General features: G+C 44.0%; 1 protein-coding gene across 1 annotated transcript in view; it reads left to right on the top strand.

The window, feature by feature from the left end:
• Window positions 1-8,255: 8,255 nt before the first annotated feature.
• Nckap5 (NCK associated protein 5) overlaps window positions 8,256-13,529 on the top strand; it is a gene marked incomplete at its 5' end in the record, with an annotated part of 602,587 nt that continues 597,313 nt past the window's right edge. Inside the window, one exon of the mRNA XM_052201054.1 lies at window positions 8,256-8,395. Coding sequence (XP_052057014.1) covers window positions 8,256-8,395 — 140 coding nt within the window. The remainder of the gene's footprint in view (window positions 8,396-13,529) is intronic.

The following is a 13,529-nucleotide window of genomic DNA, read 5'->3' as shown; positions in this document are numbered from 1 at the left end:
ACTGTTCAAAGATTAATTCTATGATCTTAAGATTTTCTGAGGTTCTAGATGTTTTTGCTTGTGTTTATATTCATAATTCATGAAACAGATTCAAGGAATTCACATTTACATTTCCTGAAAATATAATCTTGCATGCTCAACAGACAATGTAAGGATATATGAAGAACTATAACTGTTAAAAAGTAACAGTGGCTATCAGTGCTGTCACTAAAAGGACAGTCCTGTCACTAAACACTTTAAGTTGTAGTTGAACAGGTAATGAATCTTTACAGTAGTATTTTTGAAGTATGCCTCTGTTGATATTTATAATAGCATATATGAGGACAATGAAGACAGTATTTTAATTATCTGGAAGCAATCTTGGTGTACTTATAGCTGGCTATCAAGAACTAATTTACGTTTAATTTTAAAAGTTAATTAGTTAAAATTATTCCCATTCCTACTATTAAACATGCAACATCTCTGACAGTAGTAGTTGTGCGTCTCGAGATAGCAGGTTAGAAATGCAGGCCCTGTTGGACTTCATGGTGTTCATTTAATACTGAGATGTGTCAGAGGGTGAACTGAAACTGTGATCCTTATAGTCTGAGTATCTCTTGTCTGAAATGACTGATATCACGAGTGCTCTGGTTGTACAGCTATTGCAGAGTTTGGAACAATTATGTCTATAAAATAAGATGAGTTGGATCTGAGTCCAGACACAAGGATCCTGTTTATTTCAAATACAAGGCATAAGATGGACATACTTTTAATACTTGCATGTGTGTACACATGTGTGTATATATGTATATGTGGTATGCATGAGTATACAAATTCATGTGTGTACTAGGACATATGGAGGTCAGAGGACAGCTTTGTATGTCATTTCTCATGTGTCACTTGTTCTGAGGTGGTCTATCACTAGTTTGGAACTCAGCAAGTAGACCCGTCTGGCTGACACTGAGCCTGAGGGGTCCTCTGGTGTCCGTGTCTTGGATTTCAAGCCTGTGACTCCACACCTGGTTTTCCACATAGGTTTGGGGGCTGGAACTCGGGTTGCTCAGCCTGCACAGAAGGCACTTCACCAATTAGCTATTCCCTCAGCCCTTATGCCGTTCCTCTACTGCACCTGTGTTCGGATAGACTCACCAAGTGGAGTCAAGTTCAGAACTTTACCCCTTGGGACCCCATCAGAAAGTTTCAGATTTTAGAGAATGCTCGATGTCTGGGTCAGGGAGGCACCGCTGGCAATGGCATTTGAGAAGCATGCAGTTGGTGATAGTTATAATCTGTTACATGAGGGTGATACTTTTTAGAATGTGGCTAGCAAATTTTTTCTGGTGGGGACCACATAGTGTTGCACAACACACATGTGACCATTGGTCACAACTACTTAGCTTGTTAATCGTACCTGAAACACAGCCACGGATAGTCTGTAAGAAGGCAGGTATGATTTGTAGCAAACATGCAGTTTGGTCTTCATATGAACCCTCTAGCAAATGAAGCAGGCTTGTCTCTGACTCCATTGCCTGCCATTGGATCCCCTTCCTCCTAACTAGACTGCCTGATTGGTCCTCAGTGGGAGAGGGTGTGTCTAGCCCTGCTAGGACCAGATGCCCCAAGGTTGGGTGGTACCTCAGGTGGGGTTCCCCTTCTCTGAGGAGCAGGGGAAGGGGCAAGGGACTTGTAAGGGTGGGACTGGGAGGAGAGGAGGGAGAGGGCTGTGACTGGGACATAAAGTGGGTAAAAAGTAAATTATTGGAGAAAATAAGATGTAAAATTGTATTTGGGACTAGATTAATATTTTAAATTGTATTTTGAAAACTGAGACTTCATATTTACTTTGTGACACTGGACTTGAATTTCTGTTCTCTGCTGACTTTCTTTTTTGTGATGATACAGAGTGTACTCGGGGCCTCATACTTACTGGGAAGCAATGTAGCAGTATTGAAATTAGCGTATTTGAATTGAATTAGTAAGTGACATTAGCATATACCTTTAAATCATTTAGCAGTAATTAGATGAAGGAATTTTATTTTATTATTATACTTCCTTAAATTTAATAAATCAGAACTACTCGCCTGGTCCAGGGACTCTAACACAACACGGTGGATAAGAAGACCTAAGATAGCTCTCAGTTCCATCTGAATCCAGCTCTCTCGGCCCTGCTTCTTATTGTATAACCTGATTTCTATCTTTGTGGATTGTGGGTGTGTGCACATTCACACGGAGGGTGGAAGACTGTTTAAGGTGTTCCTTAGCTGCTATTTGCCTTGCTTTTTAAGTCAGGGCTTCTTATTGGCCTGAAGTGTTCTGAATAACTGAGAATGGCTGCCCAAAACACCTTTGGAGGTTCCCTTTCTTTGCCTCCCCAGTTCTGGGACACCGCCCTGTCCTTCTCTTTAAATGGAATTTTGCAGTCAGACTCCAGTTTTCCTTCCTGCTTGCGTGGTGGCAAGAACTTCATTGACTGAGCCGTCCACCCAGCTCCGTTGACTCCATATATAAAACAAATAGTAATACTGATATGATAAAAAATTTAAAGTCCTTTCATCCTCCATATTTATTCTTAGATAATTTTGAACATATAAACAATGAATATTTTCATCATATCCAGACTGTATCTCCTTGCCAACTTCTCTCAGATCCCCTACCCTGTCTTCTTCTCAACTTCATGTTGTCTTTGTTTTACCCACTGAGTCAAATCTGTGCTGCCAGTGTGTGTACAGGTCAACATTTTGGGAAACATTTTTTTCTTACTTGGTGACTCAGGAGCCACTTGTTAGAGATTTTTGAAGAACCAAAAGGTGGTAAAATTCAGCTGTTTTTTTCAAGCATGATGTTTCTTCTAAGATGTCATTGACAAGAAAAAATAACTTTTTAAAGAGATATATTTCATTTTCAGTCATGTATATTCATGAATATTTCTGTATGTGCATGTGTTTGTGAGTTCAGCACCCAGGGTGACCAGAAGAGGGCATTGGAGTTCCTTAAACTAGAGTTACAGGTACTTGAGCCATCTGATGCAAGTGCTGGGGCTTGAACTCAGGTCCTCTGGAAGAGCAGCAAATGCTTAGCCTTCCTGAGTCATCTTTCCAGTCTCCCCAAATCACTTCTCAATAGATTCAATGAAGAAGCTTCTTCTTTCTTCTTTCTTCTTCTTCTTTCTTCTTCTTCTTCTTCTTCTTCTTCTTCTTCTTCTTCTTCTTCTTCTTCTTCTTCTTCTTCTTCTTCTTCTTCTTCTTCTTCTTCTTCTTCTTCTCTTCCTCCTCCTCCTCCTCCTCCTCCTTCTCCTTCTCCTCCTCCTCCCCCTCCTCCCCCCCTACTACCCCTCCCCTCCCCCCTCCCACCCCCTCCCCTCCCCTTCTCTTTAGGTGTCTTCTATTTCTTTCCACCTAATACTTTCAGTCTCTCTCTGAACTGGCATTCACCATTTCAGTTAGGCTGGCTAGTGGGTTTCAGGGCTCTTCCCTCCCTCCCTAGGAATGCCAGTGTTGCAGGTGTGTTCCAGACTTGACAGCAGGTGTCCTTTCCCTGCCTTGCTGTTTCTTCTGTTGTAACTGGGTTGATTTTCCATAGCGATTTGGAAGGCACATCACAGTAGTGCTGGGCCACTCCTCACGGCAGCAGCACACAGCCCCATTTGATGAGCAGGGATTTGAAGGTTGCCTTCCAGGTTATCTGCATTTCTACTTAATAGTTTTCCCTAGATATTTCATGTTCTTTGTTGATAATGCAAATGTTTGTTAAATGCATATTTCAAGGCCATTGGCACTAGTGAGGGTGCTCGATGACTTCCAGAGTTTAAATTTCAAGACTCTAAACTTCATTGAGTTAATTTTGCATTGATTTCTGTCATTTTCCTAGGCATATTAGTACATCCTCTGAAAAGAGTTTCCATAGCTCTTCCATTCTTATGCTTTTGTCTAGTACAACCCAAAGACTGGTTCTAATAAAATGTTCCATTCTCATTCAGTTTAGGAGAACACTGGACTTGTCTATAATTGAGTCAAATGGGTCAAGTGTGTTGCTGTTTCAGTGAGGTATTAGTGTGTGTCTGTGCATGTGTGTGTGTGTGTGTGTGTGTGTGTGTGTGTACCACATTAAAGAACAATATACCAACTCCTATCTTCTTGTATTTTTATTTAAATGTTAAATAATCTTCAATGTTTCATATACCTATGCAGAGAATCATTTATTTTTTCATTTGACTTATTAATATGGCCTGTTATACCAATGAATTCATTAACAGGAACAAACTTAGACTCCTGGCTGGACTACAGTGTGGTTAAAAGGCTGTTACCCTGTTCTGATATTGTAGTCACATGAATATCAGTTTATAATTGTCTCTCTTAAATATTTGGTTAAATTGTTATTTATAATTGATTAATGGAAAAATTAAGTGTAGGGATCGGGGCGACGGTTCTGTTTCCTGCGGGTACAAGAACTGGATGCTCTTGCTGAGGATGCAGGTCTTCAGGATTCCGTGGTCATGTGGCTCTAATCACGCTTTCATTTTAGGATGGTGCTCACTGCCCATTTTCACATCTATTGTCAGGAGTCTGTTCATTGTGAAGTAGTCTTAATATTTTTCAAACCCCGTTTCAGCCTTAATTTTGTTGTCTTCTTTTATTCCTTGCATATTGATTTCACTTAGTAAAATTTATTTAACTAGATGTGTTTGATCGATCCTGAATCAGTGCCTTATGTTCTCCTTTATTAGAATGAGTTCTCTTTTTTTTTTCTGTCTTAAAGAGCACTTTTTAGAAATCTTCCTTAAGCATTAATTTTCAGTTTTATTTCTATAATATACATTGAAATTATTAAATTTTCTCCATTTCGACTGTAGTTCCACCTAAAATTTAGTATTTAAAGACATCGTGTTTCAAATGTTCTTAACTCCCTTATAAGTAGTTATTGATTCTTTTTTTTATTGGTGTATTTTTTTTTTATTGAGAACATTCTCAAATGTAAAGAAAAGTTCGAAGGCAATAGTAACAGAACACTGTTCTCCCTGCAGTTTAAAATCAGCTAACGTCTAACATGTACTCATAAATTTGTTGCAGAGAATTGCATGGCTCGGTTGGTGTGTGCTGCACACATGGGTTGGATACCATGCCATATCTGACGTGGAGACTTATCATGTGTTATCAAAGATTTCAAAAGAAAACCTAAGTTTACATAAGTTTTCCAAAAGGAGTCATAGATAGCATTACACATTTTCCTAAATAAATATAAGTTACATGTTTCATTTTGTCTGTCCTCCCCATCTCCCTCCCTCCTTCCCTCCCTCCCCCACCTCTCTCCTTCCTTCCTGTACATATGTATGTCCATGGGTGTATGGCGAGGCACATCTGTTGAGTCAGAGTCCAGCTTTCAGGGGTCAGTTCTCTCCTTCCATCATGGATCTCAGACATTAAGCTCAGGCCTTCAGTTTGGGTAGCAAGAGCAGACCCATCTTGCTGGCGCTAAAACATGGCTTTCCCCAAACCATTAGAAAAGTATTTGCTCTGTACCTCTCTCGCCCACCTTACAGAGCATCCAAGACTCCTCCCTTGTCTAGTGTAATTATTTCCCTTGCAATTTACAAATGCAGCAAGGCGCTGACAGTGGAGGTGCTTTTGCAACAGTGCACGCCTACCTGTGTTTTACTTAGTGGCTTTTGCACAGATCGATTTGGATCAGTAATTTCACTGAGGGCACAGGGTGATGATGTTTCTAAACTGTTCCCAATAAGCCATCAACACAGGAGAAAATTCTGTCCATACCCACAGCTCGGCATTGGCTCCTCCTCTGCTGCCCACTCTGTAGGCTGTGTCAGCTCACCCTCCTCTCCTCATTCCACAGTTCCCCTTACCTTCTGGATGAAACTAAGCTCCTCTATTCCGTCCTTGTGGACACCCTCCTCTCCAGAATGAAAGCTACACAAGATCAGTGTGTACATGCATATATGTGTGAACAGGTGTGATCCAGGTACATGTCTGAAGTCCCATCAGGTGGGAGGCAGACACAGGAGAGATTCTGAAAGCTCACAGGCCAGCTAGCCGAGTGTACAGAATAATGAACAACATTATTGAGACCCTGTCTCAAACAAGATGGAAGGCAAGAAGTAATACCTGAGGTTGTCCTCTGACCTTTATACACGCTCCACGGCAGATGCACTCTCACACACATACACAAGTGTATATCATAGACACACAAACACATGCACAAAGATTCAAAAGAGGCAAACATTAGGAAACCTTTCTATGGCAGCAGCCTTTGCCCATCTCTTACAGTAGCGCTGTAAGGTGGGACCCACCTTGCTCTGAAATGCTGTTTGCTGTTTTGAATACTAACTTGAGAATCTCCAGTTGAAGCCCTCAATATTCACAGAGTTGCATGGCACTGTGTTAAGCACCACGAGGCTGCAATAAACTGAGCAGAAGGCACAGCCTCTGACCAGAGATGAGTAGGTGTGTGTTTACTGAGGCTTGTACGCATTTGCCGGATACAGTGTCAAGCAAGGGAATGGCCTAGACTTTGATTTAAAACAATTTTTAATTTTCAAAGTTACATATATTTACTTTTTCCTAGCTGTCTTTTACCTTTATGAATAAATGGCTTAATTTGTCTTTATTTTTAACTTTTCTGCTGGTCGTTTCTTTATCTATCAAGTTTATTCAGCAAACTTGGTCATTCCAGGTAATTGAATGTTTCCCAGAACTTGAAATAAATATACAAAATGAGGTATAATCCCTCTGTTTATATTCTTTCATGCTTCAAGACTTTTTCATGTATCTCTGGGAATACTATTATTTTTTATTAGACTTAAAAGGAAAAAAATAACTCTTGAGGTAATCCACATGTCTATCATCCAGCACAAATTTATGCGCTTATGCTAAAGTATTATATTGAAATAAATCAAAGGACGTTATTGGAAAGAATACCTCATTTCTCCCAAAGAAGAAACTGTTAGGTTTGTGAAATCCTCATCTTAGAAGTCGTTATTTGCTAATAAAACAACATTTCCTGGAAAGAATCATTTTCATGAGAAAATGGGAATTTATGAGAATTCTTTTAAGAAAAAAATAATGAGTCTCAACTGAGTCCAGCATTTTCTTGCCCCAAGTGGATTTCCCTTTCATCCCAGAAATGCCAGCAGAAGGCAGAAGGTGTCTGTGCCAGTCTCACCCAGCCTTCCCCAGGCATACCCATTGCTTCCAGATGGACGTGGGGGCAGCTTCGGACTCTAGACGTGGGACTGCCAGCTCCAGCTCTTTTTTTGAAAATTTTTTCATTAGATATTTTCTTTATTTGCATTTCAAATGTTATCCCCTCTCCTGGTTTTCCCTCTGAAACCCCCCTATCCCATCCCCCTCCCTGCTGCAGTTCCTGCTTTCACTTGCCAGTTAACAATACTTTGGAGAGCTGTGGCAGCCTCTGGGTCAGCTCCATCATAAGGTTAAGGAACCTGTTTGTTTAGCTCATTAGCAAAATTTGTTCCACCCAGGCAGGGTTAGGAGTGGGGCCATGGAGGGAGCTAGGGGTCTGTTAGAATAATGGAGCTCTCTCTCCCCCTTTTCTTTCTTTCTTTCTTTCTTTCTTTCTTTCTTTCTTTCTTTCTTTCTTTCTTTCTTTCTTTCTTTCTTTCTGTCTATCTGTCTGTCTGTCTGTCTGTCTTTCTTCTTCTTTTTTTAATTGGGAACTGGGAAGTGAAATCAAGGCTTCCCCTTCTGGATATCCACTTCTCCTTTCTGTTCCTTGCTTTGGGGCAGACAGTCAAAGCTTCAAGCCTCCTCTCTGGGCATTCAGAGTCCCCATTTCCCTCTCCACTGCATCCCTTCTTTACCCCTCCCGAGGAGGGTCCCCAACTCCAACTCCAGGCAGAGATTGGCGGAACCATTGGGTTGAAACTGATTGTGATAGTAGCAGATGGGCTGGATTTGACAGGGTGGATTCTGAGCAGCTTCTGAGTGGGGGGCGGGGCAGGGAGGGAGAGGGTGGGGGTGGGAACCCAAGGGCCAGAGCGGACCCATAGGAGTGCGCGCCCGCTGCTGCTGCTGCTGCCGCCGCCGCGCCAGCCATACCACCGGCTTGGGGGCATCTCTTTAGCGCGAGATTCTTAGGGAAGTGGCACTGCTGTCCCCAGGCGGAGCAGGGGAGAAAGGTCCTGTGGCCCACATTACACTGGGACACCGGGAGGCTGACGCGAGCTGGGGACAGGAGGCGTGCGACACAACAAAAGCCTAGGTGCCCGGGCTGCGGAGCACGCGCGCGCGCGCCGATAGGCTTGACATGGCAAGTTTGTCAACTGTGGGCTCCGAAGCCAGCTTCCTGCTGCCCCCCAAGTGACGGCATTGCAGGGTCTGCCCTCCAAGGCGGGCAGCTCCTACTACGACCTGGGCCCTCTGCAAAATGCGCCCCCTCAGGCCAGGTAAGAGGACTCCAGCTCCCTGCACCCTCCCAGGCTCTTCCCCAGAGCTGTTTCCTAGCCTCCATCCCCTGGGCATCCCCTTGTGCCCGCGGATCTGGTTGCTTTCAAGCGTCTCATTCTTCTTGGTCCACCTCTGCCCCCTGTCGCCAATGACACAGTTACCCTCCCGGAATTCCTTAGAGAATCCCAAAGCCACAGGGGTGTGGTAGAATTTCTGGGAGGTGGCACTAGGTTGAAGAGTCTTTTTGCTCAGAAAGTCAGCGCCAGGACCATGGAGGCAGGATGTGCAGGGATTTAGCATCCACTATATATTCCCAAGCTGCCTAAGCCAAGCATCACGCACACCCCTTTCCACCTGTGGGACCTCGCTTTGTGCTGCAAGCGCTCGTGGAAACACGCACACGTGCTCAAAGTCCCCGTGCACACAGGCTTGCTTCCTATAGAGGACTGTTTTTTATGGTAACAGGAGAGGAGGATGTGGATCTTAAGTAGCATGATCTCCCAAAGCATCCAGGGTCTCATACTTCTGTGTGTTGCTTGGTCTCCATTATAGTGATCAGATAGTAAAACATTTGGAACGCGTGGGGAGGCGGCTGATTCCGGCACTGGGCATCCCTGTGCTCTTTCAGTCGATTATCTCTTTCTGGCTTTGCCCCTTCTTCCTCCTAAGAGAGTGCACTGATGATTTCCTCTCCTTGAAAGTCAATGTCCTAGTATAGAACAGGACTTTAAGGTCAGCAACCTGGACCACCCCCCAAAACCTGGCCCCAGCGTCCCGTGAGGGACTTCAGGTGAAACCGTTTCCTGTCCTCTTATTCATAAGCACCAGGTCCCTGACCTGGTGTTTCAGGCTCAGGGCCATTTTCCTCACTCCTTCACGACCCCCCACCCCAGTGCAGGCTCCGCCCCAGCTGAAATGGAGTGTGTGCCCTGTTGCTACCAGCAACTGCCTATGCCTCCTAAGCCTCTTAATTCTGATTGATGGGCAGAAATATGATATTATTTTGGAGTGGAGCGAGCTGCACACTGCCTGCGAGGCAGACCCTCATGTCGCCCACCCTCACCCCAATCCTCAGAGACACGGGGCTGTTAGGGTATGCTCGTTAGACACAGGTACCCACTCTTTTCATCCTTGTGGATTTTGCTAGTTTGGTTCAAATAAACAAGTCCCCCATCTGTGGCCTGTTGCTAGCTACTTTAATTTTTATTCACCTCCCTCCTAAACCTATTTCTAAAAGAGATTCCCTTGTAGTAGTTTCCAGTACTATTCTTGGAAGTGTTTACACGATCATTTTCTAGAAGTGATTTTATAGCCACAACCTCTTCTTAACTTCCTATGGGTGTCTCTGGGTGCAGGGTGACAGGTATGCTTAAGCACCTTGCTGTTTATGCTCCGCCTACTGGTCATAGCCTCCCATTTCACTGTTACCAGGGTTACAGGAGGGACACAGGACGCTTTGAGGTTTCAGACTCAGGTCCCCCCTCCATGGTAGGGCTTTGGTCATCTCACCCCTCCCCCACCCATTTCGTCCATTCTCTTTCCCACTCTGCAAGTCTTTCCTCTTAAGACTCTGAGTTGGATATTTCTTTCTCCCAGGGAATAGCCTTAGAAAAGAAAGGAAACAACCTCTGCTTTTAATGCTACACTTTGTGACTTTCATTCTAAAGCCAAACCCCAGCTCCCCTCCGGGTGGCAGCCTGCCTCTCCAGGCTGGCAGAGCCAAAACAGGTTTTCTGGACCTATATAAACCCCTGACCAGACTCTCCTCTTCCTCCCCAAAGTGTGTGCAAAGGATGGTTTCACTCTTGCAACCGCGAAACTATCTTTACGAGAATGTTTTGTTCTTCACTTCTTTCTAACTCCCCACTGTCTGGCAGAATACTTTCATTATCTAAACCATCAGACTTAGCTTTTACTTTATTTTATTTTTCCTGTATGCGCGTTGCTTTGGAAACCCGTGTGCTATTTTTGAATCATTCATTTACTTGTACTAAACAAAACTTCCTGGAGGGGATTCCCAAAACTTGGCATCAGTGTGGGCCCTTTGGGTGGGCAGGAAACAGAGAGGGGTTCCAAACGACTTTAAAGTCCCCAGTAAAGCTGTGTACAGCTCTGATGGTGACTATCATAATGGCATCATCCATTTGATGAGGACTTTACAGTTTACAAAGGGCTTCCTCAGGCATTATCTCTTTAATCCCAGCAGCAGGAATTTTAAATAGCAAGGATTCCTCAGAAAGGCCTAGTAATGCCTGCAGATCCTGCTTAACCAGAGAGAAAGGGAGCAATGGAAATTGAATGGGCAGCTGATACGCCTTTAATGCATAGAATAAACACAGCAGAAACAGCTCCTGAGCTGAGCTCACTTCCCGGACTGACTCCAACTTGAGCAAAGAAGCAAAAGAGCAGGAACCATGCGTGCGTCTGAGAGGAAACTCCATCCTGTGCTCTGGTAGCCCAGGCAGTTCTAATTCTTGCAGGACAGGGCTTCCTGGGGGATCTGGGCTCTCCTTGACCCAGGATTCAAATTTAGATGAAAGTTTTAGCTGGGATTGCGAAGAGACTCTCAAATTTAGCAAAGCCAGTGGGGCAGTGATGTAGTGCTCTTCAGCTACAAAGCATTCTGGGATATTCTCAGGCTTCTGGTGTCTCTTGGCTGCAGGCATGGGGTGATTTTCTCCACTTGGGCACACAGCAGGAGTGTGGGCCTTCCTGAGCTGTGATGAAGACAAACAAGGGTTCTGTCCTGCTTGGCATTCATTCATTCTGAAACCAGGGCATGTGCTCCGTGGCAGCTTGTGTTTATGGTGATACAGGGAGGGTGGACAGAAAGCCACCATACAGTTTGTCTTTTTGAACCCCGGCTCCTTGAATAGAGAGCCCAGCCCTTCTATGATGTACTGTGAACAGCCCTTGCAACTCTTCTCCAAAAATAATTCCTAGAATGCCAGCTAAAAGTCACAAATTTTAGTTGGTATTTTGGATCTCAAGCTCATCCTGTGTATCCTTCTGTAAAGTTTTATTCAAAGCAATTTCGGGTCTAAGTTCTTGCTGAATGTTGTCTTGTGTGAGGAATGTTAGATACACTGAGACTGCCTTTGGTTGTTGGTTTTTAATTTTTGCAGCAGTATTTCCTGTAGCATAGGCTAGCCCTAATCTGGCTTTGTAGTGGAGGATGATCTTGGACTTTGGATCCCTTCCCCTGTCTCTCCAGATTGCGACACCATGTCTGGTTTATATGCAGTGCTGAGAATGGAACCCAGGGCTTCATGCATGTTCGACAAACACACTACTCACTAACCAAACTACCAAGCTACACTGTGTCCACCATTTACCACTAATGTAGTTTGAGCAAGACTTCCTCCGCAAAATATGAAAACTTTTATGTTCTTTTATAAGTTTTTAAGAGTAAAAAAAGAGAGAGAGAAAAGAAGTTATATAAACTAAGAACTTAAACTAGTTCCTAACATAAGAAAATCAACTGATACTGCCTTTTAATGACTTTTATACTTGCTGTTTCTATATCTCTTAGTAATAGATCAGTCAATCCTTTTCATGTAATAACTTTGCTGAACCTCCTCTAGTACCTGCCAGAGATCACCATTATAAGGAAGTCATGGTGTGTGTGTGTGTGTGTACCTCTGGAAGCCAGAAGTGTGTATCAGCTCTCCTGGAGCTGGGGTTAGAGCCAGTTGGGTGCTGTGTGACTAGCGTGCCGGGAAGTGAATAAGTAAAGTATAGAAAGAAGGAACTTCTTTGGTAGGGACGGAGAGCTCTCTAATCCATGGACAGAGATACATACTTAGAAGATAGTGTGATACTACATTATACTTTACAAAAGTCACAGTAATAGCTTCTCTTCTAGGACCCGTGAGCTCTGAGCTGTGGGTTCTTGGCCAGGTTTAGAGAGTACCAGGCAAGGGTTTTCTTCTGTGGAGTGGCTGCCTTAGTCACTGTTCTGTCGCTGTGAAGGGGCACCATGACCAAGGCAACACCTATAAATAAATCATTTATCAGAAGCTTGCTTACAGTTCTAAAGGCTGAATCTAGCATCATCATGGGGGAGGGGAGGCATGGTGGCAGGCAGGCGTGTGCCTGAGAGCTACATTCTAATATGTAAGCAGAGAGAACGAGGCCAGGTATAGCCCAAAACCGACGTCCAGTGACATACTACCTCTTAACAAAGTCATACCCCCTGATCCTTCTCAAATGATGCTATTCCCCAAGACTAGGCAATCGAATACATGAGCTTATGGGGGCTCTTCCTCCTTAGATCACAACAGTGGCCCTGCATATTAAATCTAACCAGAAAGCTGCCGGCTGTATTCCTGATATTCATACCTAGAGCTATACATGAGGAGAAGGGATCCAGTAGGAGGTAAAGTGGGGATAAGGAGGGTGCAGATGGCCAAAATACATCAATGCATGTACAGAATTACAGGAAACGTTTTAAAATAACAAAAATAAAACCAACAGAGTGGGAGTCAACTGTGTAACACTGCCCCAGGCCAGCCATTGGCCTCTACTTACATGCACATGTCTATAGACACGCATGTACATGTCACTCAGATGAACCATGTATACACATAGAAGCAATTGTCACATGCAAATGTAGTCTGAAAACTTACAGTTCAGGAGGGAAAAGGACTTAATCAGTCCTGAGTGTGGGGCCGATTCGAGAGAAGCAGAGATCCGTCTAGAGGGATAATGGGAGGTAAGCAATGGAGGGCGTACCTTCCCGGGGAGGAGAAGGAGCCATTCACTCCAGGGTCACTTGCACCTAACGAGAGGGGACAGAGTCATTACATCAGCAAAAGGCTTCAGCTCGGGAGCTTGGGAGATACCTGAGTGGTTGGCGTGCTTGCCACACAAGGGAGTTCAGATCCTCAGAATCCATGTAAAAAAATACCTGGTGGTGTGACAGCCTTGGGAGGAAGGTGGAGATCAGAGGTCCTTAGAGTGAACTGGAGAGTAAGAATAGCTTCATCAGAGAGCTCTGGGTTTGATTGAGAGACCCTGCCTCCGTAAAAACAGTGGAAGAGGGATGCATGCTGATTCCTGACAGCAAGCCTGACTCTCCAGATGCATATATATCCCGTTTCATATGCCCACACGAGTGAAAACATGCATACA

The sequence above is a fragment of the Apodemus sylvaticus genome, chromosome 12 (genome assembly GCF_947179515.1).
Source record: "Apodemus sylvaticus chromosome 12, mApoSyl1.1, whole genome shotgun sequence".
Taxonomy (NCBI): domain Eukaryota; kingdom Metazoa; phylum Chordata; class Mammalia; order Rodentia; family Muridae; genus Apodemus; species Apodemus sylvaticus.
Note: the sequence above shows the minus strand (reverse complement) of the source record. Positions and strands in the feature narration are given on the sequence as shown.